This window comes from Amaranthus tricolor, chromosome 9, assembly GCF_026212465.1.
Source record: "Amaranthus tricolor cultivar Red isolate AtriRed21 chromosome 9, ASM2621246v1, whole genome shotgun sequence".
In the NCBI taxonomy this organism is placed as follows: domain Eukaryota; kingdom Viridiplantae; phylum Streptophyta; class Magnoliopsida; order Caryophyllales; family Amaranthaceae; genus Amaranthus; species Amaranthus tricolor.
The window spans coordinates 8,883,290-8,910,715 of NC_080055.1; the positions used below are offsets into that span (position 1 = coordinate 8,883,290).

Below are 27,426 nucleotides of genomic sequence, written 5' to 3' on the forward strand. Positions count from 1 at the left end.
TGAAGAAAAATAACTCTTATTTATTAAGAAAAGAAAGGGAAAAGAGAGGTTTGCCTTCAAATTTTTCCAATATTGAAAAGATTGATAGCTCAACAAATAACATTCATCCAATCCCTTCAAATTCCTCCTCTCCAAATTCCTCCTCTCCAAATTCTTCCCTCCTATTTTATTATCCAAACAAAAGATCTCTCATTCCTCCAAATCCCTTTCCTTCTTTTCCTTCTATTTTTTCTATCTAAACACACTCTAAAAGACGATCAGTATGGAAATCTCAACTCTCAATTGGTAAAAAGAAACAAATGAAGAGCAACTGGTAGCAATGGCTTTGCCTATAAAAGAAAGCCTTAAGGTTGAGCGAGGAGATAGACCTACTAACACTATGAAGGGCATTACTATTGAATGAGAAAACCAAGGAAGCAGAATCAAAATTGCTCGGCAAGACAAGACTACAACTACAAGTTAGGCAACTGATACAATAAACGAGAATCTTTATTCTGCGCCAACAACTGATCATAATTCGGGCAGTGCAAATACTTTAGAGTTCTCAAGACGAAATTCAATGCTATTGGCCTCTCTTCTTTGAACCAAACTATCCTAGTAAGTGCATAAACAACACCAGAAATCCCAAATTTCATGCACAACAGGCCATGACAATTCGACACATAACCACCTCGTGGGCCCACTCATGTGGACACACTAACAGGGCACCCATAGGTTCAAGCCTACAAACCCACAAGTAATAGAGTGTTGACTTGCATAAACACTTGACAAGGTTCACACTTTCCCAAAAGCATATGATATAGAACGATCACCCACCAAGCATTATATACAAATCCACAACTCACTATTTTAATGTTTTTATTGTTACCAACACTTCTCCATATTGTAAATGGTAATAGTAGATCACAAGCATACTTCCATATTAGAAATCTCAAGTGTAAAGTTCTCAAAATTAAACATGTATTACTCTCAAATACATCTATGACATTCTTTCTATTCCATTCATTCTACTACATAATCTAGCTTTAGAAGTCAATCAATTTTCCATTATTACTTTATAACATAAGGAGGTCTTTTTATATGTTTTATTCTAGATTCTAATCAACCATGGAGGTCAAAGATGGAATATAATGACTATGTGTATTCTTCCCAAAAACACATGGTTATTAGTTATTCTCATAGCCAAAAGGCATCTTCAACACTAATTACAAACAGTAAGCTTGAGTCCAAATCTTATCTCTCAAACAGAGCTACTAGATCAGCTCCTACAAATACAATGGACTCAATATACACAAATTACATCACAAATGCCGCCTTTTCATTACCACTCAATCCCACTTTTAAAATAGAAAAGAATTAACGATCTGTTTGGTAGGTGATAATAAACGTAGTAATAGAAATGAAAACTAGTATAATACTATGAGATGTAGTAATGAAAATTTGTAAACAAAACAAACTTTCTCGTCACTATGAAAATTACATGAAACTTTTAATGATATTCTCATTTCCACGTTTAATAATATTTACCAAACTGGCCGTAAGAGATTTTCTAAACAAAATTAAACCGATTTTTATTATCATTCACAATTTATTACCAATAACTAAATGGGTCAAGAGCAAACATTCAAATGAAAAGTCTTGTACTAAATTATACTCAAAGTATACAAATTCACTCCTACAGATACAATGGAATCAATATGCACAAATTCCAACACAAAAATACCAAAAAAAGTTTCATAGAAAAAGAACCCAAAAAGAAAAGAAAAGTAACCATAAAAAAGAAGCAAGCTTTACCCATTATACTAGCAATTGTTCTTAGTACAAATAAATCAACAAAACCCAAATTAAAAACTAAAATCATGAAATTAACCCACTAAAATCAGGGATCTTAATACACAATCCCCATAATACAACAAGTATTTATTGTTCATGGAAGTAATTAATTTGAAGCGTTGGATCAACCAGTGAAGATGTGAATATGAACCGCAAGGATGAGAATAGTATAAAGAGCAAAGAAAATAAGAGTATGAATAAAAATGGCTTTTCCATTAGTCTTCATACCTCCAAACTCAATAGAACGATTATAGCCTGGGATCTGAAGTAAAAGCCCAGGAGATAACAACACAAATAGTACCACCCCTACAAGAACTGGTGCCCAATCTGCCATTTTTATCAGCTTTTATTGAATGAATGAAAATGGTGAGAAAGATTAGACCTTTTTAGAGTTGGGGGTGTTTCTGGAATAATCGGTGAGTGAAAGAACTAAGTGTGGCAAGAGAGAAGAGAGAGGAAAGTCTAAGGCACATTTGCTTTGGAAGTGCCAAAGTGGGATTTAGAAAGGATAAAGAACTAGAAAAAGGGACAAATGATAATTTTGGATTAATGGAGTAGGTTGTAAATTAATTGAGTGTAATAAAATCAAGATGTGAGTGTAAATTAGATTATTGGGAACTTTTTAAAGACTAAAATTGGGAATTTTGGATGGGTCGAGTGAGATTTGAGTCGGGTTATTTTCAATTGAGTCAGGTTATTTTCGATTAAGTTAATTTTAGATCTGATTAAGTTGGATTTGGATCAATTTAATGAGATAAGAACTTTTCTGTTTTAGTTATCTTATTCAAAAATAATAAGACAAATTAAAATTTAAGAAGCACACATTTACTTTGTTTGATGATAAAAATCTCATCTTTTGATTAACAAAATAAAAACTCATCTTTATATCATTTACTCATTTAAACTTTTCAGTTGTTTGGGCTACAACACCAATTTACGGATTACCAGGGCTAAAACAAAGAAATGTTGATTTTAAGTTATAAAAATTGACTAAAATTATAGACGGCCTCGGTTAAAAATAATGATGTGGAAAATGGGTCAAAAAGATTCAACATGTGATGGATCATATTAAGTTTTAGAGGTGTAATTAGTTCAATAAGTTTTTTTTCAAACACTTTTGATCTCTTATATCTTGATGTATCGTACTCTCTTTGTTTCTATTTGTTCTTCACATTCACTTTTTCACAGATTCCAATGCAAACTTAAAAATCAAAAAAAATTTATTATGAGTTTTTATAAATTCTAAAAAGTTGATATTTAGAAAATATATATTAAGACGAATATATAAGATTCTATATAAATATGTTTTTTCATATATATCGATGTGAAATCATAGTCAAAATTTGACACTAAAATTCGTATATTCTATTTGAGAAAAACATATAAAAAGGGAGGTAGTATATTATAAACCAATGAAGTCAAGTTGGTTCAAATCAAATCTAGACATATGTCCTTCATCTTTTTAGATGCACCATAGATTAATCTTGCAAGATTCATCATTATATGGTACTTTACATATTTTGTCTATTGTAGGAGAAAAAAATAGTTATGTTGGACTTTTATATTCGTCTCGCCGTGTATTTTATAATACTTCTTATGTCCCTTTCATTTGCACTATTTTTCATTTTAATTTGTTCCACTGATTTTACACCTTTTTTGACAATGGTTAGATTCTCATTCTTTTTATCTCATCCACTAACTTATACTATCTCTCCATCTTAGCCACTATTTTTTATCATCTACTTGTTATTTGTTTCGTTCTCCAACCTAATTTTCTTTTCTACTAAATTTCACTTATTTTAGACTAGTTACAAAATGAGAAGAACAAAAAGAGTAACAAAATTTTATAATTTTAATTAGGGATATTCTACGTGATAGACACGAACTTTTGCAAAATCCCAGTAGTAGCAAATCTTAAACAGAATTTCACAAAATAACATTGTATTTTTAAAATTCAAGCTACCGTAATATTATAAACCAAAAAACGTTGATTTTTTGTTATCTTAGAAATTTTCCTTTTTACCCTTGTATTCTTCTTCATCCATCCTCTTCTTCCCACAAATTTCCTTCTTTCATCATAGTATATCATAATCAACATAGATGATTAAGAGGATACTAATTCAAAAGTTCAACCAAACTTATGAGGATACTAATGTTTAAATGGTTTACACTTGCTGATCAATCGTAGATCCCCTTAATCTTCCATTCCTAATCTGACAAGCTACTTGCTTTGTGTTGCTTTTTTGGAATACTTCATCTTCTACCTCACCATCCTCTTTGGCGGACCTAAATTGTAACCTGGGGTTGCTGCAACCCCATCCCCCATAAAAATTACTGTATTTTACCTTTGTAGAATGGAACTCATGGCAATTTACTAGTTGGAATCATTAATCACTAATTGATGATTATAATGATCTTGTTGGCTAACTGAGCTGCTATACAATAGATTTATAATTTTTATTTTCTTTAAATTTATATTAAATGGTACTACCTTCTCATATATTAGCCTCAACTCAATGTACTACTCACAACCAACTTACTTTGCATTTGGAAAAAAAATTAAAAAAAAAAAAAGAAAACACTTTATATTTTATTATTATTCATAATGTTAAAACATAGTCAAATTAGTTATTGTTAGTTCGTTTCAATGCATGATTATTATATTCACGTTTTATAACTTTTCGTTATGTATAATCTGAGCTATTAAGTAATGAATAAGTTTATAATTTGATTGCATAAAAGGAGACCATTAAGCTTATAATTGGAAGTTGAGAAAATATGATACGTTGTTTTTGTGTTTGTTTGACTGATTTATTTATAATATTTTTGTGCTAGTCAAAATTGTAGTTATTGAATGTTCAATCTCTATTTTTGGATTATAAAATGTTAATTAAAAACCATGCTTGAAAATTTTGTTAATGTTGCATCGATCTAAAGAGAGTTTAAGTTATGCAACCCCACCCTTCAAATCCTGGATCCGCCGCTGACCGTCCTTATAAAATTATATTAGATGACATATGCTTTCAAGATCGATTTCTAGAGTTGTATTAAAGTAGACATTTGTAATTGTCTAATTCTTAATAAGAAAGACATGTATTAATACCAACGATAATCATAATTTTCATCATCTTTTGTACTCCCTCTGTTTCCAAATGTTTTTCCGATTTACTTTTTGCACAGTTTTCAAAGTAAATTTTGAGCCTTAATATCTCTAAATACGCATCATAGAAAATTACAAAAAACATATAGTAAAAAAGTATATATTAAGACAAATCTAATGAGATCTCACATGAATATATTTTTTTGATCTATATGTCTTAAAAATCTTAATCAAATTTATATCTTAAAAATAGAATATTCTAAACGGGAAGAACATTAGAAAACAGATGGAGTAATTGCTTAAGCTGCTTCCTTTGAACCATCAATTCTGTTTCAATATGAGTAGACATTTGTCCTTCATATGCTTCACATATAAACCATTGTCCTCTATATTTGGTCAAATCTTCTTCCTTCACCCAACTAAAGAATGAGCAAAAGAGCAAGCTTGAAGAACTTCTTGAGTTTGCAGAATTTGAAGATTGATGAAAGAAGATGAATGCAAGCAGGTCGTCTTCGACATTTTAAAGGACCTGAGCAAAATATAAATTATGAGCCCATAAAATCTAAAATTACGTTCTATTATATTTTTGTATTTGTAAATTTATTTATCAATACTTTAATTAGTAAAATTACTTTTTTATCAATATATTAAAATATTGCTAAATTTTATAATTACATGGAACCAACAACTATTAATCATAAATTCAAATTTAGCCATTCCTTTTAAGTTTAAAGTTTAAATCACTATTATCACTTATCTTAATTGAACTATAATAATGGTAAATTAAAATATATCAAGAGCGATTATATTGCTTACCTACAATAATTTATAGTCGTATATCCTAATCATTCAATACAAGATTATAATACAAATTTATTAAATTGAATGTGAATACATTAAATTTTAATACATTTCTTATCTATTTAATTTTTCTACACAATATACAAAAAACCCTCATTTTAATTTTAACCATATAGCAAAAATATGAGGCCCTCTATAAATCGAGGCTTTGAGCGGCAGCTCATACTGCTCCCCATAATAGCTAGCCTTGAATGCAAGAAGAAGATGGATGAAGAAGAAGGGGTTACTGTATTTTCAGAAAGTAACACAATAGCGAAAAAGAAATTCCAAGATAACGAAAAATCAAACATTTTTTAGTTCATAATGTTACGACAACTTGAATTCCAAAAATACAATGCTATTTTGTGAATATTTTTAAAAATTTGCTACCACTGACCTTTTACAAAAGTTTATACTTACCATTTAGAATATCTTTTTTAATTACGTATACCTATGAATACAAATTATCTACTAATTAAACGCATTAAATTAGGCAAAAAATATTTAAACGAAGTAAAAAATCAGAATACTTTTAAAACAACATCAAATAAATACTCTTATTAATTCTTAAATTTACTATGGAATCGTTTGGATTAGATCTCGATGCACCTACAAACTCGTAAGCAACTTGATAGTTATCCGAGAACTAGTGAACAGAGGAGGATTAGGTGGTGGCACGGCTAATCCACCCATGTACACACTTCTTGCTCACGCACTCATAATTCCTTTGAGCTTCATTTCCTTCTTTAATGGCCGCATACTTCACTTCTTCTCCCGCCATTTTTCCCCTCCTTCAAACCTGCACAAATCCAAACCACCTTACCCAAATTCATGCCAAAATCATTCGCTCTAATCTTTCTTCCAACAATCTTCTTAACACCCAGTTAATTCGTCTTTATTCTTCCTATGGCAATCTCAATTACGCCACTTCAATCTTTCAACAATTGCAATTCCCATCAACTTTCACTTGGAATCTCATCATCAGATGTCACACCATCAACGGTTCTCCTTCACAGTCTATTATTCTTTACAATTTCATGATATGTACGGGTGTAATACCTGATAAATTTACCTTTCCTTTTGTTATTAAAGCTTGTGCTGCTTCTTCTTCGATTGAAAAGGGAAAGGAAATTCATGGGTTTGCTGTGAAAACTGGTTATTATGGTAAAGATATGTTTGTTAAAAATACCCTTTTGGATATGTACTTAAAATGTAGGTGTTTAGAGTTTGCCCGTAAGGTGTTCGATGAAATGAATGTGAGAAATGTTGTTTCTTGGACTACGATGATATCGGGTTTAATTGGATTTGGAGAGGTGGATAATGCTAGGAGATTGTTTGATGTAATGCCTCAGAGAAATGTGGTTTCTTGGACTGTTATGATTAATGGGTATGTGTCAAATGGGAGGCCTCAAGAGGCGTTCGAGTTGTTTTCAGAAATGCAGATAGAAGGTGTGAGACCTAATGAGTTTACTTTGGTTAGCTTGTTGAAAGGTTGTACAGAACTTGGGAGTTTAACTTTAGGGGATTGGGTTCATGATTATGCTATAAAAAATGGGTTTGAAATGGGTGTTTTCCTTGGGACAGCTCTACTTGATATGTATAGTAAATGTGGTAGTTTAGAAGAGGCAAAAAAGGTGTTTGATATAATGGAAAAACGAAGCTTAGCAACTTGGAATTCGATGATTTCGAGCTTGGGTGTGCATGGGTGTGGAGAAGAAGCTTTGGCTCTTTTCGGGTCAATGATGGAAGAGAATGTAATGCCAGACGCGATCACATTTGTTGGGGTGTTGAGTGCTTGTGTTCAAACACGCAAAGTGGATGAAGGATTAAGATATTTCAAGTTCATGACTGAGGAGTGTGGGATTATACCTGTCTTAGAACATTATGTTTGTATGTTTGAATTATGGGGTCTTGCAAGGAAGGAAACAGAGACCGAATGGAATGGAAGTCGAAGTTTTGTACAGAACAGACAAACTGAGTTGTTCAATGAAAGATTTTACCTTTAGGAATTTACAGTTTGAAGAGTCTAATTGTTCCATTGATACATTGTTTATTGTACAGAGTGGTATGTATTTTATTTATACCATATCAATAAGAATACATATAATTTCAAGCTGCAAGTTATTGCGGTATGTGCAACAATGCGGTTTCCATTCACAGTAATGTGACAACGGGTATCAGTCGATTTGAAGATCTTTACAACCCGGCTGATATTGTATAGTGCTTCTTTCGCTCTGTCATTCCAAGTCAATAATCAGTAAAATGGCACCAAGCTCTGGTGTCTGCTTTCTGCAGCCATGGATTTTGTGGACTGGGACTGTATATTTCCATCCAAACGAAGGTCTCAATACCAAAATGGATTGGAGCATGGACGATGTCACGAATCTCACGATGATGAACAAAGGTAAAATCATTCTAGTTCCTTCGTATACATATCCTCAAACACAATTTGATTTTACTTGCAGCAAATAGATTCTAGGCTTCTTGAAATAGAAAGATATGTATAGTACACATGAATTTTGACAGGATATTTGACAGGCTGAACAATTGAATTGTTGTAGTTGGGGCAATGAATACGTTATTTTGATGAATGGAGGTCCAAGTATATGATATCGATACAGTAAGATACAATTTCTCAGATTATTATATTTGACATCTATACATATCCCATGAATGCCTTGTGTTTTTTACGTGGAAATCTTTTCTTAGGCCTCGCTTGGATTAAATGTAAATATTTTAGGGTTAAAAAAGAGTCAAATTAATAAAATAAAGGTAAATAGAGGTGCAAATGTACTTGTGAAAATGGTAGAATGAGGGTAAACTAAAAAAAAAATGTAAAGGAGGATGATTTCCATCATTTGGAGGAAAGTATTCCCGCATGGCCTCATCCTTGCCTAGAGTAAATTTATACTCCAATATGAAGGAACTATTGCTATTCATCCATTTTTCATTACTTTTTAATCAATTCTTTCACTTTTCTAACAATCAAATTTTTTTAATTTACTATCTTATTAACTTTATTTTCCTACTTTGACTTTTATCCGCCCCTTAAATATTTACACTCAATTCATACGATCGCTTATAGGAACTTCTATTGTTGAAAATGGAATATCACTCATAAGTCAATGGATTACCACTAATAAGAGAAATGCTATTTTCTAATCTTTTTCGTCCACCCCACTGCAATGCTTGGGTCCCAGTGATCAATTCTTACCTAATCCCACCATTTCAGCTAAACAACAACTTGTGTACCCTTTGAGCCCTGCATTGGAACACCTATGATGTATGTTTCCAATTCAGACAAAAAAGATGACATAAAATCACTAGCTTTTGGTTGAGTAGTTAATATTATCGCGCAGGATCTAAGCTTTTTTTTCCTTAATCCTCAACCATTAATAGAGAATTCCAGAAAATCTTATTTACTACTTTTTTGTCAATAGAAAGGCCTTTAGACTCTTTTTGACTGGAATGCGCATGCTAGTATTCCTTAATCTAGTAAAATTAGAATAAAGTAGGTTTCTGTATCCCTTTAAACCATTAAACTATACTCGTGAGTCGCAACTTATACTAGCTGATGAATTTGGTAGGTGACTCTAGCTGCGACCGGGGGCAATCAACAAAAACAACATTTCTTACCTCTATGTTATTGATTAGCTCAAAAACAACATTTCTTACCTCTATGTTATTGATTAGCTCAAACCTATAGGGGTTTTGAGAGGGGTCAGATGTACGTAACTTTACGTGTTTGTTCCTGATAACAAAAATGTTATTTCCGATTGAGCCTTGGTAGAAATCATTATCTGCATCATCACATAAATAAGTACACATGATTAGGGGTAGTCATAGTACAAAATTTGGTTTCATCACGATTGGGGTAACGGTCAAGGTGATATGATAACGAGTGATGTGAATGATTAATACATATCCCTTGAATAAGCGTAAGATACGGTCTTTTATACCTTTACAATGCAGGTGATATGGGTTCGTTAGATTTGTAAAACCATTAAAACTAAATATTGATACAATGCGGCTTGTTTTTTCATTATGGGTCGGTTTGCTACAAAAAAACCAAACCAAATATGCCTATAAAAGCTCCATGTGAGCACTACTAGTTTAAAGAAATAATGCTATCTTATCTTGTCGAAGTCATAAGATAATGTTTAGAGGGAAAGTTGGGTAATTGATGCTCCTTTTTATTTAGCTTTGTGGCCTTATCATTGTGGGTATCTTATTCCCTTTTCATATATCTAAAGACACTTTCATAATTATTTAGGTCTAACACCCCATCTCTATATTCTCATCTTTAGCTTGCCTTGCCTTTTCTTTCCTCAGTTCTTGCCTTGCTCTTATTTTCCCTTTTCTGGTGCCCCACAAAGTATTCATCAGTTCACATCTCAAAACATTGAAATCGTATAACGTATAATACAGGAAATTAAGATGAACGACTGGGCTTCGCCACTTATAGCTTCGGCTTTGTTTGCTTTTCTCCAACCCGGTTTGCTCATTCAAGTACCGGGTAAAAACCAACCCGTTGGTTTCATGAACATGAAGACCAGTGGAGCGTCTATTTTTTTCCATGCTGTTATCTATGGTTTGCTCCTTATGTTATTCCTTGTATTTCTTAATATCCATATCTATGCCTAAGAAGAAGGCATATTTTTTTGATTCAATAGAAGCTTTTTATCATTCAGTGAAACTCTTTGTAGGATTTGAGGCTTTGTTTTCTGAATATTTCTTGTTGAATTTGGATTGTGTTGCTGTATTTCTTGTTCAAGTAAACAATATGATCCTGTGTTTTTCTGTAAAATTTTCTACGGTTATAGTGGTTACCTTTCAAAACCAACCAATATAACACTATCACATGATGGTCCATTCATATTGGGCGTTAATAGTAGTTAGAATATGAAAATATTGTGTGATTCTGTGTTATTACATATTAGTCATCAGTTTATATGATCCATGGTATCAGTATTAATGTTAAGAGTATATAACATATTTTAGGGTCTCAACCATCAGTTTAAGCTGTTAGTTGAGTTGGTTTCTTAATATGGTATTAAAATTCAGCATGACAAGAGGTCACGGGTTAAATTTTCAACCTTCCCTCTTTTAAAGCGGAATATATTTAGTCCAAAAGGCTCTTGTGTGAGGGGGCGTGTTACAATATACTCCCTCCAATTCTTTTAAGTTGTCCTATTTAGTTTTTTGACAATATTCATCTATCACTCTTAATTTGTATTCTACTTTTAATCTAGACGTCAAAATATAGTCAAGTGAAATCTTGTTTAATTTGTCTCAATGTAAATTTTATTAATATCAAATTTTTATAATTTTTATAATGCTTAATTAGAGATATTTAAAATTGAATTAATTCATTATATAGTGTACCAATACTAAATAGGACAATTTAAAAGAATTGGAAGAAGTATAACATATTTTGGGATCTCAATTATCAATTTAAATGTTTAATTAAGTTAGTTTCTTGAGAATTAATCTCAGAAAAAATAAATTTCGACAATCAGCTCCAAGTTTTCTGTTGCGTTTTTATGTTTATGAATAAAAATTAAACTGTCAAAGAGCAAGACAAACAAATGGGTAACAGAGAGAGCTCGACCCTGGTGAATCTGACGGGTTTACCCATTGAGTTGCGGCTGTTATATTTAGCGGGGAAAATTTGAAATACTTAAGCAAAAAAAAAAAATAAAAATTAATTAAATAAAAGTTATAATTGTAAGTGATCACTTAAAAGTTATAATTAGTCACGTTGAAATTATAAATGATCACTTAAAGTTATAAGTGACTAAATTAAAATTTAAGTGTATATAAGGTTATCTCAGTAGAGATAGTTTTTATTTGAGACTGTCTCATTTAAGAATTGTAAAAGGAGCAAACAAAAATAAGTGCATGAACCCAAATTATGTCTTGTATAATATATATATATATATATATATATATATATATATATATATATATATATATATATATATATATATATATATATATATATGAATATTTAAAATTTCTTTTCAATAAAATTATGAAAATCAAAATGGTAAAAAAAATATATTTAAATAACTTAAGTTCGCTATCTTCAAAAAAGAATTAAAAAAAAAAACTTAAGTTCGTTACAAAAATTAAATGATTACAACTAATTCACAATTTTAAAATAAATTCAAGTTATTCTCTTTTACCAAGGTAAACAATTTGGTACAAGTACCAAATCTTCTTTAGTATGTTAAATTGTACTATATTAGTAAATGATTTTCACTGCAAATTCACCTGCCCATCAACATAAAAATAACCGGTAAAATTTTCGCTGAGAATATGATACGTCTCAATCCTATTTCTTCATTTGTAGTTTTTATAGATAGATTATCATTTACTCTAGAGTGTTAATGTTGTTGTTTAGCATTTCAAGAAAAGGTAAGGATGCACAATTATTATCTTCATAAAATTCCTGCTGAAATATTTTCTATTATTTAATAAACTTAACTACACTAAGAAAATATTGTTATTTAACATTCCTATCTTTTGAAAAAATTCTGGGAAAATACAACATTTTGGTATTGTTGCATTAGATGTTTCTTTGTTTACTAACTAGATTAATTATTTGTTTGTTTGTTTTGCAGATGAATTAAATGTTGTCATCTTCATTTGCTTAATTTAAGTGAACTTTTTATAAAATGTAATTTCTTTATATATATTAAATTTATTTTTGCTATTATTGCATTAAGATATAACATGTCAATTACTTAAATTATAAATTTAATATTTACTTTGATCGAGTATGTAAATTTGTTTTATTATGATTATTAAATGCCTTTTTAATCTGAGTAATTAATAATTATGATAAGAATAATTATCAAAACAGTTAAAGTACTATATATATGAAAATTTTAAAAATGTCGTGCATTGCACGAGCATTGCACTAGTAAAATCATACATTCTATTAATTTTATTGTATAATAGCAAAAAGCAATTTGATTGTGAGAATGTCATTTGCCTTTTTTTCATTGGACAATATTAATGGAATTTGACTAATTTTCATTTTTTGAATTACCATATTACATATTTGCATTTTTGGAAATATTTGTACATTAATGGATGCAATAAATCACAATTATTCTAATTACACAGTTACATATAAATATACAGTTTAAAAAATTATACTGGAAAATAGATGAAATACTAAAATTACACTGGTAGAAAATTATACTGCAAAATAAATTACATTCATTCTAATTATACTGCAATTTATTAAATTACTAAAGTACATCATTACTCTTTTTTTCAGCAATAATTGTTAAAAATTGAAATGACATAAGATTCATTTAATTAAACAATAAAATCAGTCATTTACATTATTAGACTACTATTATTACAATTTTAATTTTAGGAAAAATGTCAAAAATATTAAACATGATAAAAATTATGTAAACAAATAAATTAATGATAAAAAAATCAGCTAACTTTAATTAGTGTGTAGACAATTAGACTATCTTAGCTACCAAATATAGTGCAATAAAAATCAATCAATTAAAAATATTATTTGATTTTCTGTAATGTAATTATTCCTTTATAAAAATAAAAATGTATAAACACTTTTATGGCAGAAATTACAATATAAATAGCCCCATATGGTCATTCCAATTATTTGCTCATACCATTTCTCTTCTCGGAACCTTTAGTGCTGTTTAATAATATTTTCTAGAATAACCTTGAGTTTAAATTACATTCAAAAAATTTAGAGTGACAAGGAGCATAAAAAATTAATGACTATTAATAAAAGTAAGGACAAACAGTATACCATGTTGGTTTGTTCCTACTTGAGCCTGTTTTTAGTCATGGATAATTTTACGTCGCCATTTCTAGAGTGACCAATAGGAAAGGACTAAGAATTCTCGTATGCGACAAGGATGGTGAAATATGTCATCGTATTGAGAATGTAGTATATAAAGAGGTGTTTCAAAAGCTATAAACTCTTTATTAACAACCTATTTTAGGTTTCTTTATATTTAATTGTTTTTCAATTACAATATACATATGTAAATACTTATTACCCACCTTCATTTACTATTTTTATTTATCTAAAATTTCATTAAAATATTACGTATTTAAAAATTTATGCATTGCACGGATTTGTATACTAGTTGATAATATTTTCCTTAATGATATGATGTACTTTCTATGTGATTGAATAGAGCCAGCAGAAAGACAAAGATATTGATAATTTAGAAGTAGTACATAATTATATTGACTAATAGTATAGTAACTCTTATAATACATGAATTTTTCGTTATAATATATATATATATATATATATATATATATATATATATATATATATATATATATATATATATATATATATATATATATATATATCATTGTCTTTCAATTAAATTTATTAATTTAACTTAATTATTCAATTACCTCCAATTAAACCCTTCTTTTTTAACTTCTCTTTATCCCTCTCCAATCACCACCATTCTCCCACTCCAACTTCACCACCAGCACCACAACCATTAAAACTCTTCCTTTTTGCTAATACTTTAGACTTTTTGCTACCTATCTTAGTAAAATTCCAATCCCACCAAGCGAAGCCATGGCTACAACCATGTAAGACTCAGTAACAGTAATCATCGGTGAAATTAAACGACCTTCAGAGAAAGACATTTATCCATCAATTTATTCTCTCTGGACAGTATTTCCTCTTAGCTGTCAAATAATTAGTTGCAAGAAAAGAGGTTTTTAGGGATTTAAGAATTTCAGAAAATGAGAAATTTGTTCCCTTAATCCTTTAACCTTAAGGACATGCTTGGATTAGATGTAAATATTTAAGAGTGTAAAAAAAGTCAAAGTAAGAAAACGAAGTTGATAAATGAGAAATTAGTGAAATTTGATTGTTATAGAGGTGGAAGAATAATTGCAGAATAATTAAAAATAAAGGGAGCTCTCAATTTTGTGGGGTAAATATTCATTAAAGGGGAGAGTGGGGGAATTTTTACCTCCATAATAGGGGAAATTATCTTCTTTTTCCTTTATTATTTTTATTTAATGCTCATTTTACCTTCTTCACAATTATCTTAACTATTTTAAATACATCTTTATTTGCTTTTATTTTATTAGTTTGACTTTGTTTCTTTATATCCAAATCCAAGCATGCCCTAAAAGGAACAATTTAGGAGTAGAGGGTTTAGAATTAGAAATAGGTAATTGAGAAGAGAATCTGAAAGTTGCTTTATTAAATGAGGGGTTTTAGAACAACCCATCAAAGAGAACAAACCATAAGAGAGAATCAGAAATTGAGGAGAGAATCAGAAATTGAGCATTTAGATATTGAAATTTTCATGTAAGTCTTGCTTTTTTGCTCAGGCATTACTTTTTGCCAAAAAGAAAGATTTGAAAAACTCTCAAAGATTTGTGTCCTCTTTCTTCAATAATGATTGAGAAAATTTTCAGAAATTTTAGTGCATTTGAGAGTAAAATAACAACTTATTACTTACAAAATTCCTCATTTATTACCTAAAAAATACCCATCAATCTAAGAAAAATACCTATTAAAAGAGGGGTTTAATGGTGGTGGTGGTGGTGGTGGTGGATGTGGTGGTGGTGTTGAATTGGGAGAATGGTGGTGATTAGGGAAGGTTAGAGAGAAGTTGGGGAAGAAGGGTTTAATTGGGGATAATTGAAAAATTAGGTTGGATTAATGAATTAAGTGAAAGTCAAAGGTCAATTATCTTAGTCAACTGTCATTTAGCACAGGTCATCCGGTGAAATGACTGTATCAATGTTGTGTTAGGTAATTTGAAGGTTGTTGTTGGTTAAAAAAACTTTAAGGCTGTTTATTCTAAAATGACTAAACTTCAAAACTGTAATTGATAATTAATCTATATATATATGTGTATGTGAGTGAATGAGTGAGAGAGAGATATTTCAGAAGAGAATTAACGATAAAGTTGAAGAAGTTAATATGTTCAATTTATACGTGAAAATGGTAAAATTAACTTTAAATATTTTTGGTATTAGAATATTATGAAATAATTTTAAATTATATATAATGGAATTAAATCATCAATTTTTTTTCCCAAAATAATAATTAATAAAGATTTACTCCCTCCGTTCTTTTAAATTCTTCCACCTTATTATAACGGATAGTTTCATAAGTTCTTTCACTTTAGAATACTTTCTATTTTTAGAAAGTTTTTATTTCACTTTTACCCCTTAAAACCCCTTCTTTTCTTTTAATGTACCCATTTTCATTTATTTATAATTATTTTCTCTCTCATACTTTCAATACAATTATTATTTCACACTGCTATTTACTTAAAATAATACCCACTACAACTAAAGATTCTCTTTTTCTTAATATGTGTGAAAAACCCAAAGTGAAAAAACTTAAAAGAACGGAGGGAGTACTTAATTAACGACCCTTTAAATTGAAATGATTATCTGATAAAGATTCCTACATATCAAATAAAAAAATATATATTTTTGTGTTGAGTAAAATCAAATAAATGTATAATCCGTCATTTTTTTTACCTTAATTATTTGGATCACATTCTATACAATAGAAATTGCTGACTGATTGATTATTTAAAAATATTTATGTTATTAAGTTTTTTAAAATGGTAATTTTTGGTATGAATTTTAAATCATGAATTATGTTACGTAACTCAATCTAATGCAAAATCGTAAATTTTTTCCTTTTTAAAAGTCTATAAATCCGTCAAAAAATAACTGGTAATTTTATTTAACACGTAAACCAATATTAATCAATAAAGTAGTTTCATTTGGAGGCCTCATTCAATCCACACCATCCATAAGCATTACCAAACTTCATTCACTTTCATAGCCATCTTTCTCCAATTAAATGCATTTATTTTCCAAATGAATTTCTTTTAGGAGAAACTTGGACAAGTCTCAATCATCAATATCATATCTTTTATAACTATTACTAAAATAAAACACTGTTGATATCATCATTTTAAAAAATTGCTTATGTGTAACTTTCTTAATAAAAGTTTTCTCTTTCAAATTCAATAATGATGTCATTACTATTATGATTTACTTATATCTTTGACTTTACTATAGTTTGATTATGATTTTTTATTTTCTAGCTCATATCATTTAATGTATTAAATAATCATATATTTTATTTAATTTTTATAATTATTTATATAATCTTTTCAACTTTATTTATCGATATTATTTAATATATTAGATATTTTTAGATGGCTAAAACATAATAATCTTTTTGCCTTTTGTTGTAATTTATTTGTCATTAACAAAATTTTTACAATCACATAAAGTCGTACATTGCACAGACACTATCTAGTTATCTACTAATTCATAAACATTTTGTGATAAGTGTCACTTTACAATGTATCTTATAAGCACATGTGTCAAGTGTCACACTTATAATGCAATTTTTAGGTCATCATCCCTTCATTTTCCATAATGCACTACAAATTTCCAATGAAGAGTTTTATTTGAAATGGTTGTAATTATAATTGTAATAAAATAATTAGTGATGAATAAACTCCACAAATTCACATTAATGTTAATATGAAATATTAATATTAATAATGTGTATTCTAACTCATAAATAATGTAAGACTTATTAATGTTAGATAATTATTACTAACTCCTCTCTTCATATTTCTCAATGCAATGCACTATAAAGTGAGAATATATTAGAGCAGATGAATAGTTTGAGAAATTTAGTTAAAGTAATACATTGGAGGTAACTCATGCAATCTTATTTTATATTATAAATTCACAACAAAAGAGTCATCAAAGATACATTTTTAATATGTATTACACAAAAAGAAAAACACATGTTAGTGTATAACAACATCATGGTACGATTGAAGATTTTTTAACTACTAATAGTTTCAATGATCATTAAAAACATTCGAGTTCCCTAATTTTAGTATTTCTTTCTAAAATTAAATTTTAGTATCCAGTTTGGAAATATTTAATCATAATATCTATTTAAGTGTATCACTATAATAACATCATTAGCACTTTGAGTTTACAATTAATTTTTTAATTAGATTCAAATAAAACACTCCGTAGATGTTTTAGGTTTGTCTTGATGCCGGTGAAAAGATGGAAAAAAAAAGGTGTTTAAAAGTTTGAATAAGTGGTAAAAACGTTTTTTAATGTTTAATGCGGGAGAATCAAATGACATCCTTCGTTAAATTATTTAAAAGGAAAAGATTGACAAAAACGTCGACAGCAGGGTTCGAACCTGCGCGGGCGAAGCCCAACAGATTTCAAGTCTGTCTCCTTAACCACTCGGACATATCGACTTTTTGTTTAATACTTGCATTAATACATTTAGGAATAGAAATAATGGTCTTGTCTTTTAACATTTCATGCTCAACCATTCTATTTTTTAATTGATATTGTCTAATGTATTTTATTTTTAGAGTTAAGTTTAAAACTATACCATGGTGTATGCTATTCATTGATGATAAAGTATTGGTTGCAGATTCTAGTGAAGGTTAATACAAGATTAGAAGGATAAAAGGCGGTTTTAGAAAGAAGCAAAGGGTTGCGTATAAGTCATACAAAAATTGAATATTTGAGATGCAATTTTAGTGGTGATGAGCAAGATGATGGTCCAGATGTAACAATTGGAGAAGATGTAATTGTAAATACGAATAAGTTTAAGTATCTAGGGTCTGTTATCCAAAGTAATGGGGCGATTAATGGAGATGTTACACATTGTATACAAGGGGGTTGGCTTAAACAATGAGCGGCTACCGCATTGTTATGTGATAGGAAATTTTCGATTTGACTGAAAGGTAAAATCTATAGAGTTGCCATTAGACCAGCTTTGTTGCATGGAACCGAGTGTTGGCCCGTTAAAAAGATTCCTGAACAAAAGATGGAAATTACAGAGATGCGATATTGAGGTGGATGTGCGGTAACACAATAATAGATAGAATCAAGAACAAGGAGTTTAGAACGAAGTTATGTGTTGCCCCATTGTCTGCTAAAATGAGTAAAAATAGGTAGTTATAAAATGTGCAAAGAAAGATAGTCGACTCTCCCGTTAGAAGGATAGAAAGCATCATAGTGGAAGGTAACAGAAGTCGAGGAAGATCTAAGAAAGCGTGGGTTGAGCAAATAGAGCATGACTTGAGTGACCTGCGCCTTTCGGCGGACCTGATTAGGGATATCAATAGTTGGAGAAGCCAGAACCATATTTTAGACTACTTATAGTTTCTGTAGTTGCCTTCATGCTCTAGTGTATAGTTGTTTCTTACCCGCTCTGTTTTTTTTATTTATATACTCATCGTTTTTTTAGACCTGGTTTTTCTTGTGCAGTTTTTTTTTTCTGCAAGTAGTTGTACTCTTGAGACAACGTTGTCACTCATATCCTCTCTACGAATTTTTCGTCACATTCCCTCACCTAAATCCTACTTTCAAGCGAGTTATTAGATATGATGATGATGATGATTTTCAGGTAAAGTTTGTATATTTGTGTCTTGTCGGTATGTCTATTTGATTTATTTTGTTTTAGTAGACTCAAAATTACTATACAAGAACCATATCTTAACATATAATTCTTATGTAAATTCTTCGTACATCAAGCATTTATATATTTTTTACCATAATCATGAAAAATGACATAAACAATAACATTCAGGGATGAAACGAAAGGCTAGAGGAATAAAGGGCATTCATCAAGTTCATAAATCCTAGAAGTCACAAGGTTTATGACAAGGTCATTCCCTTCCACTTCCTCACCTCTTCAACCGGCCACCCATCACTCCCCCATCAATATTAATGTTTTTTCTAATTAGTTAATTAATTTAATTAGTTGTTCAGTATAACAACGTGACGATTAAACATTACGTGATAAAACACGTCGCACGATAAATACTTTAGGCGAATAGCAACTCAATTTATAGTTTTATTAATTATCTATAATAATTTAACTAAACTTCAATTTAATGTCTTTTATTACGGATTATTACAAGATATATACAATAATGTACAAAACTAGCTACCATGTGCTGCGACCGGAAAGAAACCATGTAATTTTATCCTTTTTGTCTTCAATATGGCCTTCGGTGAAAGGACACTCTTTTCTCGGTATGTCTAAAACATACATATAATTCAAAACACATTAGATTTCCTTACATAATATTACATATAATATAAGCACCTCGGCTATCGGACCGCTGGTAACCACCCATAAAGAGTGTAAATTGGCCCCACAAACCAACATAAGTTCTTTCAGTATACTTTGGTCTTGCTCGTGTGCACCTAAGAAAACTTCCTAGGAGGTCATCTATCCTAAGATTGCTCTCCACCAAGCACGCTTAATTGTGGAGTTCTTAACAAATGTGCTCCCTTTAAAGAAGATACACCTTGTTGATATGGATAATCTATCAATCCTTTATAAAGCTCTATCTGAGATATCACACAATAAATAAAATATAAAAATTAGATTTATCTTTTCAACATCCTCATCACTGATTTCCGTGACAGGAGATGAATAGATGATACATCGTTAAATCTTATCGCGTAATAGCCACAATCAAGGACAATTTGTTATCGCGCGCACTACATAAGAAAAAGAAACAAATTCATGTGGTCTCTCTTTTTTTCCCTTGAAATACGAAAGCCCTTGAAATTGACACGTGATATCGCACGTATGCCTATTTTTTCCCTTATAACCTTATAAGATCAACTATTTACACAATTGCCATTAAATTAAATCACTTTAATTACTCACTCATATGTGGTCTCTCTTTTCTTTTCCTTAAAATTAATTAATATGAAATTTAATGTGACGTTTAATTACAATAGAAGAGAATAGTATAATTATATTGGCGTCATTAGCGATACTTCAAATTATTTAGTAAATTACACGTTTATATTTTACATAATTAAGAGCTTTACAAATTTCAGTGACAAATTAAGCATACATTACCCTTTAAAAATTATATACATTATTACGTTTTATGAAAATCAACATTATTCATTGTCAAAAAAGAATTGTATAAGAATTTTACTATATATAAGTAGTAATTCTCGTAACGTCACTTTTCATAAACGGAAATCTACCAAGTAAAAATATTTAAATTAAAAGTAATGAGTAGAGAAAATATATCTAGATAGATTTAATTTCTTGTAAATAATGGCATGTCAACATTTGATATATAGTGATTGGACATGTCAAAATGGTTGGGTTGCCGAATTTTTAGTTGAATACTTTGAATTAAAATATTTTGAGTTATTTACAATTTTAAGGTTTATGTCAACTAGATGGGTCAAACCTTTTTAAAAAAAAAAAAATTTCTTATAATTACATTTTTTTCCTTAAGAAATAATTTCTTTTTGTTTTAAAAATCTTACAATAAACTATAAATATATCTTTAAACAAAATATATTGACTCAAAATAAAAAGTGTTTAGAAAGATATTGATTACTCACGTAAAATAATTACATAGTTTATATATATATATATATTTCAATACCACTAGGCTATAGCATTACCATGTGATAATTTATAATTTTAACTTTATTAATACTTAATGAGAGTATTTAATGACTATTAAAAGGAAAAAAAATTTTGCTCTCTAATTTCTATTTCTTGAATCTTGCCTAATTCTGTTCTTCCTCCTTCGACAGATGACATTCCGACTTCCTCTCTGTTTGCCTGTTCAGTACCCACTGCCGGCCTGTTGTTTCAGACCGTGGCTGATGTTAAATAATGTAATCTAGAAAAATCTAGGGAGTAATGTATCAAGAAGTAAGTAAAAAAAAATTCTATGATATCCTAGAACTATTTAGACTAACACTCTAAAGCTAATAGTCTAGAACTATCTACAAGTTGTAGAAAAGACTAGAAACATAATGATGGTGAAAGCACCAACATAGAAGCACTATATATATGTGTTGCATGCTTTCATTTGTAACCAAGCCACATAATACAAAAAACCTTTTTTCACAAAAGCCATCAACTCTCCTCTTTATTTTTCATACCAGCATCTTCAATATTTATTAATCAAAATCAATAATCCACTACAACTTCCGCATATTAATTCCAACATTTGGTATCAAGAGCCACTAATCCAAAGCTTTTTTTTTTCAATCATATATCATCCAAATTTCATATCAATACCAACTCCACATATATATAAATGGCCTCCCCTAACCCCAATTCAAACACAAACACAAACATATTTAATCCCCAAGTTAATTGGGTACCTATATTTAAAGGGGAGAAATTTAATCAATGGAGTACGCAAATGAAATCAATTTTCATTACCCAAGATATATGGGAAATTATTCAAGATGGTTATGAACAACCCAAAGATGCCAATGAAGAGGCTTCTTGGGATGACACTAAAAAGTGTCATTACAAGCAAAACAAAAGAAGGGATCATTATGCCCTCTCTATAATATATCATAGAGTAGATGAGACGATCCTACCAACAATCATGACCGCCACAACTGCAAAGGAGGCATGGAGCACTTTGGAGACAAAATATCGAGGCTCGGAAAAGGTAATACTCTTCAAACTACAATCTTTATGGGGTCAATTTGATAGTATGCAAATGACCGATAATGAGTCAATTCAATCATATACCGACCGAGTCTCAAATATTGTTAACCAAATTCGATCCAATGGAGACACCATTGAAGATGTTAAAATAATTCGAAAAATATTAAGAACTTTAACAAAAAAATTTGATCATATTGTGGCTGCTATAGAAGAATCTAATAAAGATTTAAGTTCACTCACCATGACTGAATTAATGGGCTCTTTATTAGCACATGAAGAAAGAATGCGTAAATTTGAAGAGCAACCAATTGAACAAGCTTTTTAGGCTAAATTAAAATTTTCTAATAATGGAAAAAATATAAATGGCCACGTATTTTCAACCAGAAAAGGGCAATTTTAACAACCGTAGTAGGGGAAGAGGAAATCATAAAAATCAAGGGAGCCGAGATAACAACTCTTATTGCATATTATGCAAGAAAAACAATCATAATACAAGAGATTGTCGGTACAAATGCAAAAGATGTACTTGACACTCTCATTTTGAAAAAGATTGTTATTTCCGGCAAAAGGAAGAGGCTAATTTCATAGAAAATAATGATCAATTATTTTACACATGTCTGAATGCTCAAGAAGAGCAAACTGACACATAGTACATCGATAGTGGTTGCTCCAACCACATGACCGGAAAAAAAAATTCATTTGCTAATGTTAATGAAAATATAAAATCACAAATAACACTTGGTGATGGGAGTAACCAAGTAGTTGCCGGAAAAGGAACAATTGTTGTTAAAACAAAAAACGGCTCCTCTAAATTCATCCCCGATGTCTTTTATGTCCCTGGGCTAGCACAAAATTTGTTAAGTGTGGGTCAGTTAGTCCAAAAAGGCTATATGGTAAAATTTGATAATAATCAATGCCACATATATGATAAGAAAAAGGGGCAATTAATCACTACCACTAAAATGGCTGCAAATAAAATTTTTCCACTTAAAATACAATTGGAGTTTAATACTGCCCTAAGTACAATGGTGAATGAATCCGAATTGTGGCATTTGAGATTCGGACATTTAAATTTTGACAGTTTAAAACTGTTAAAAAAAATAGAGAAATGGTGATTGGGCTACCACCAATCACTAATGAAAAGAAAATTTGTGAGGGTTGTATCTATGGCAAAATGCATAGATCACCATTCCCAACCTCATCATGGAGGGCTAGAGCTCCATTAGAGCTTGTCCATGCTGGTATATGGGGTCCTACCAGGAATCCGTCTCTTGGCGGAAAAAGATATTTTATGTTGATTGTGGATGATTTTTCACGCATGATGTGGGTGTATTTCTTGGAGAAAAAATCAGAAGCATTATCCCACTTCATGCAATTTAAAGCCCTAACAGAAAAACAAAGTGGGCATTCAATAAAGGTTCTAAGAACCGATCGTAGGGGAGAATTCACAAGCAATGAATTCAACAAATTTTGTAAACAGCACGGCATCAAAAAGGAGCTCACAGTCAGACGCACACCACAACAAAATGGTGTTGCAGAAAGGAGAAACAGGACAATTGCTGAAATGGCTCGGAGTATGATGCAAGGAAAAAATCTGCCTAAACATTTTTGGGCAGAAGCTGTCCACACAGCTATTTACATACTTAACAGGTCTCCCACAAAAGCGGTAAGAAGCATGACGCCATATGAAGCTTGGCACAAAAGAAAGCCAAGGGTTGAGCACCTCAAAGTTTTCGAGTGCATTGCATATGCCCACGTCCCGAAGGAGAATAAGGATAAGCTAGACGGAAAAGGAGAAAAATATATCTTCATTGGATACAGTGACGAGCCTAAAGGATATCGTCTCTATCAGCCCGAATCCAAGAAGTTGATCATCTCCAGAGATGTCATATTTGATGAAAAGGCGCAATGGCAATGGAACGAGAACGATGTTGAAGTTCCAGTAGAAGTCATTCCACCACCAAGCCCAGATGAAGGAGAAGATCCAATTCAGTCACCAACTTAATCATCTGCAAGTCCATCACCATCAACCAATCCAGAACACCATCAAGGAGCCCAAGAAGTCCATCTACATCACAAAGCTCAAGGTTGGAGCCAAGTCACTCAAGTCCAGCTCAACAAGTTCGAAGATCACAACGAGATCGATGTCCACCAAGCTACTTGGAAGATTATCAATGCAATCACACCATCATGGCACTCTTTGCAGGAGAACCACAAAACTTTGAAGAAGCAGCTCAAGAAGAAAGATGGATCGAAGCCATGAAGGAGGAGATTAAGATGATAGAAAAGAACGACACATGGGAGCTTGTTGACAAACCTCAAGACAAGGACGTGATCGGTCTCAGATGGGTTTACAAGATCAAGCACAATGAAGATGGCTCCATTCAAAAGTACAAAGCTCGTCTAGTTGCAAAAGGATACTCACAACAACCTGGAATTGACTTCAATGAGACATATGCTCCAGTTGTCCGTATGGAGACAATCAGGTCAGTCCTAGCTCTAGCAGCTCAATTTAAATTGCAAGTTTATCAATTAGATGTCAAATCAACATTTCTCAATGGGGAGCTAGAAGAAGAGGTATATGTCGAACAACCTCAAGGATATATAATCAAAGGAAAAGAAGATAAGGTGTATCGCCTACGAAAAGCCCTCTATGGGCTCAAGCAAGCCCCTCGGGCCTGGAACAGCAAAATCGATGGATATCTTCTCCAAAATGGCTTTGTAAAAAGCCCAAATGAGCCATCACTCTATATCAAGACCCAAGGGCCAAAGTTTCTCATCTTATTCCTATACGTAGATGATCTAATCTACACAGGCACCGATCTGAGGATGATAGAAGACTTCAAAAAGACAATGATGTCAGAATATGAAATGATAGACCTCGGAGCTATGAAGTACTTCCTTGGCATGCAAGTCAAGCAAAGTCCAGCTAAAATATTTCCCTCACAAGAAAAATATGTCGAGGATATGCTCAAAAAATTCAACATGAGCGATTGTAAGCCAATGGCTACACCAATGGCTACAAATGAGAAGCTCTCAAAGAATGATGGAAAAGAAAAGGTGGATGCATCAATCTACTGAAGTTTAGTCGGATCTCTCATATATCTTACAAATACAAGACCAGACATCGTTCATTCAGTCAGCATCATCTCAAGGTTTATGAGTGAGCCAAGCAAAGCTCACTTAGCAGCAGCCAAGAGGATACTCAGGTATATCAAAGGAACAAAAAGCTATGGGATAATGTACGAGTCCGAAGCAGACTACAAGCTCATAGGCTACACAGATAGTGACTGGGGAGGAAGCATCGACGATCGAAGAAGTACGAGTGGATACGTGTTCCAGCTAGGGTCCAAGTCTATCTCTTGGTCATCAAAGAAACAAGCTATGGTAGCACTATCATCATCAGAAGCAGAATACGTATCAGCGACAAGCGCGGCATGTGAAGCAGTATGGCTAAGAAGAATCCTAAAAGATCTACAACAAAAGACAGAAGATGCAACTACCATCTATTGTGACAATATGTCAGCAATAGCCATGACAAAGAATCCAGTCTTCCATAGTCGCACAAAGCATATTGAGATACGACACCACTTCATTCGTGAATTGGTCGAGAAACAAGAGATCAAGCTAAAATTCTGCAAGACAGAGGAGCAACTCGCAGACATATTTACCAAGGCACTTCCAACAGAAAAGTTCATCAAATTCAGAAGACAGCTAGGAGTCCAAGATTTTTCAGATTAAGGGGGAGTGTTAAATAATGTAATCTAGAAAAATCTAGGGAGTAATGTATCAAGAAGTAAGTAAAAAAAAAATTCTATGATATCCTAAAACTATCTAGACTAACACCCTAAAGCTAATAGTCTAGAACTATCTACAAGTTGTAGAAAAGACTAGAAACATAATGATGGTGAAAGCACCAACATAGAAGCACTATATATATGTGTTGCATGCTCTCATTTGTAACCAAGCCACATAATACAAAAAACCTTTTTTCACAAAAGCCATCAACTTTCCTCTTTATTTTTCATACTAGCATCTTCAATATTTATTAATCAAAATCAATAATCCACTACAACTTTCGCATATTAATTCCAACAGCTGACACTGCTGCCTGTTGTTTCTGACCGTGGCTGACTCAGTGAGTCAGTGACTGGCTGTCGCTTGCCGACTCCCGAGTCTGACGTCTGCTTCCTTTCATCCTTTGGATATAATTCTATGAACTAATCAATTTTTTTTCTGTAAATAACAATTTATGATTTGGCCATTTGGGTATTGTTTGTTGTAATTGCTCTGTGAATTAGAATTTCAATTTGCTTTTGCCTTTGAGTATAATACTATGATAAAGTAACTTTGATTTGGTTTTGGAATTTTTTTTTAATAATGATAAAAACAATTTTATTTAGGTATGATTTGGGTATTATTTGATGTAATTGTTTATGAATTAGAATTTCAATTTTCTTTAAATTATGATAATTTAAATTTTATTTACTTTCAATTATTATTTATGATAATTCAATTTAGAATTAGAATTTGTATTTGTGTTTGTTTATGATTGTATTAATTGTTATTCATGAATAAAATTAAAAAGCATCATTTTAATTATAACTTTAATTAACCTATAAAGTATCAAGTTTTTTTTTATAATTTTGTTGTATTGATTTTAGGATGAAGTTATTAAAAGATTCAGTTATTATAAACTTTTTTTTACAAAGAGAAGCGTGAAGAATCTACAGGAACTCCTTCTTAAATACCAAATTCATATCAAGAATTCATTCCAACTTCTGCCCCAATTCCCACACCTATTAAAGAACCAACATTTACACAATTTCTAGGTCATTGGAGATACTAAATGAAAGTGATATTCTTTCTCTTGAACACGATTCAGGATTGAGGAGACGAATTTCTGACTTTCATGTAGATGATAGGGAGAGAGTGATTTGTGAGCATATTCTCAGAGGTCCTTATCAACCAAAATATCATAATTTCTCGTACACATACTATAGAAAGATAAAACGAAGGTTTGTTCCTTATTGGTTTGATAAGTTTGTACATTGGCTTGAATATAGTAAATCAAAGGATGCGGCATTTTGTTTTCCTTGCTATTTATTTGGAAATTACGGTG

General features: G+C 31.0%; 2 protein-coding genes and 1 non-coding gene across 3 annotated transcripts; 2 read left to right on the forward strand and 1 right to left on the reverse strand.

Moving 5' to 3' along the window:
* Positions 1 to 6,338: 6,338 nt before the first annotated feature.
* Positions 6,339 to 9,279, forward strand: LOC130823647 (pentatricopeptide repeat-containing protein At3g26630, chloroplastic). Its single transcript, XM_057688357.1, has 2 exons — positions 6,339 to 8,177; positions 8,312 to 9,279. The coding sequence occupies exon 1, from the start codon at positions 6,523 to 6,525 to the stop codon at positions 7,777 to 7,779; it is 1,257 nt and encodes a 418-aa protein (XP_057544340.1). The 5' UTR covers positions 6,339 to 6,522; the 3' UTR covers positions 7,780 to 8,177; positions 8,312 to 9,279.
* Positions 9,280 to 10,052: 773 nt separating this feature from the next.
* Positions 10,053 to 10,535, forward strand: LOC130823648 (uncharacterized). The gene has a single exon (XM_057688358.1). It carries the CDS (start codon positions 10,211 to 10,213, stop codon positions 10,415 to 10,417), a length of 207 nt encoding a protein of 68 aa, XP_057544341.1. The 5' UTR covers positions 10,053 to 10,210; the 3' UTR covers positions 10,418 to 10,535.
* Positions 10,536 to 18,005: 7,470 nt separating this feature from the next.
* On the reverse strand, positions 18,006 to 18,087 carry TRNAS-UGA (transfer RNA serine (anticodon UGA)). Its single transcript has one exon. It is a non-coding gene; the product is annotated as a tRNA-Ser (tRNA).
* Positions 18,088 to 27,426: the final 9,339 nt, after the last annotated feature.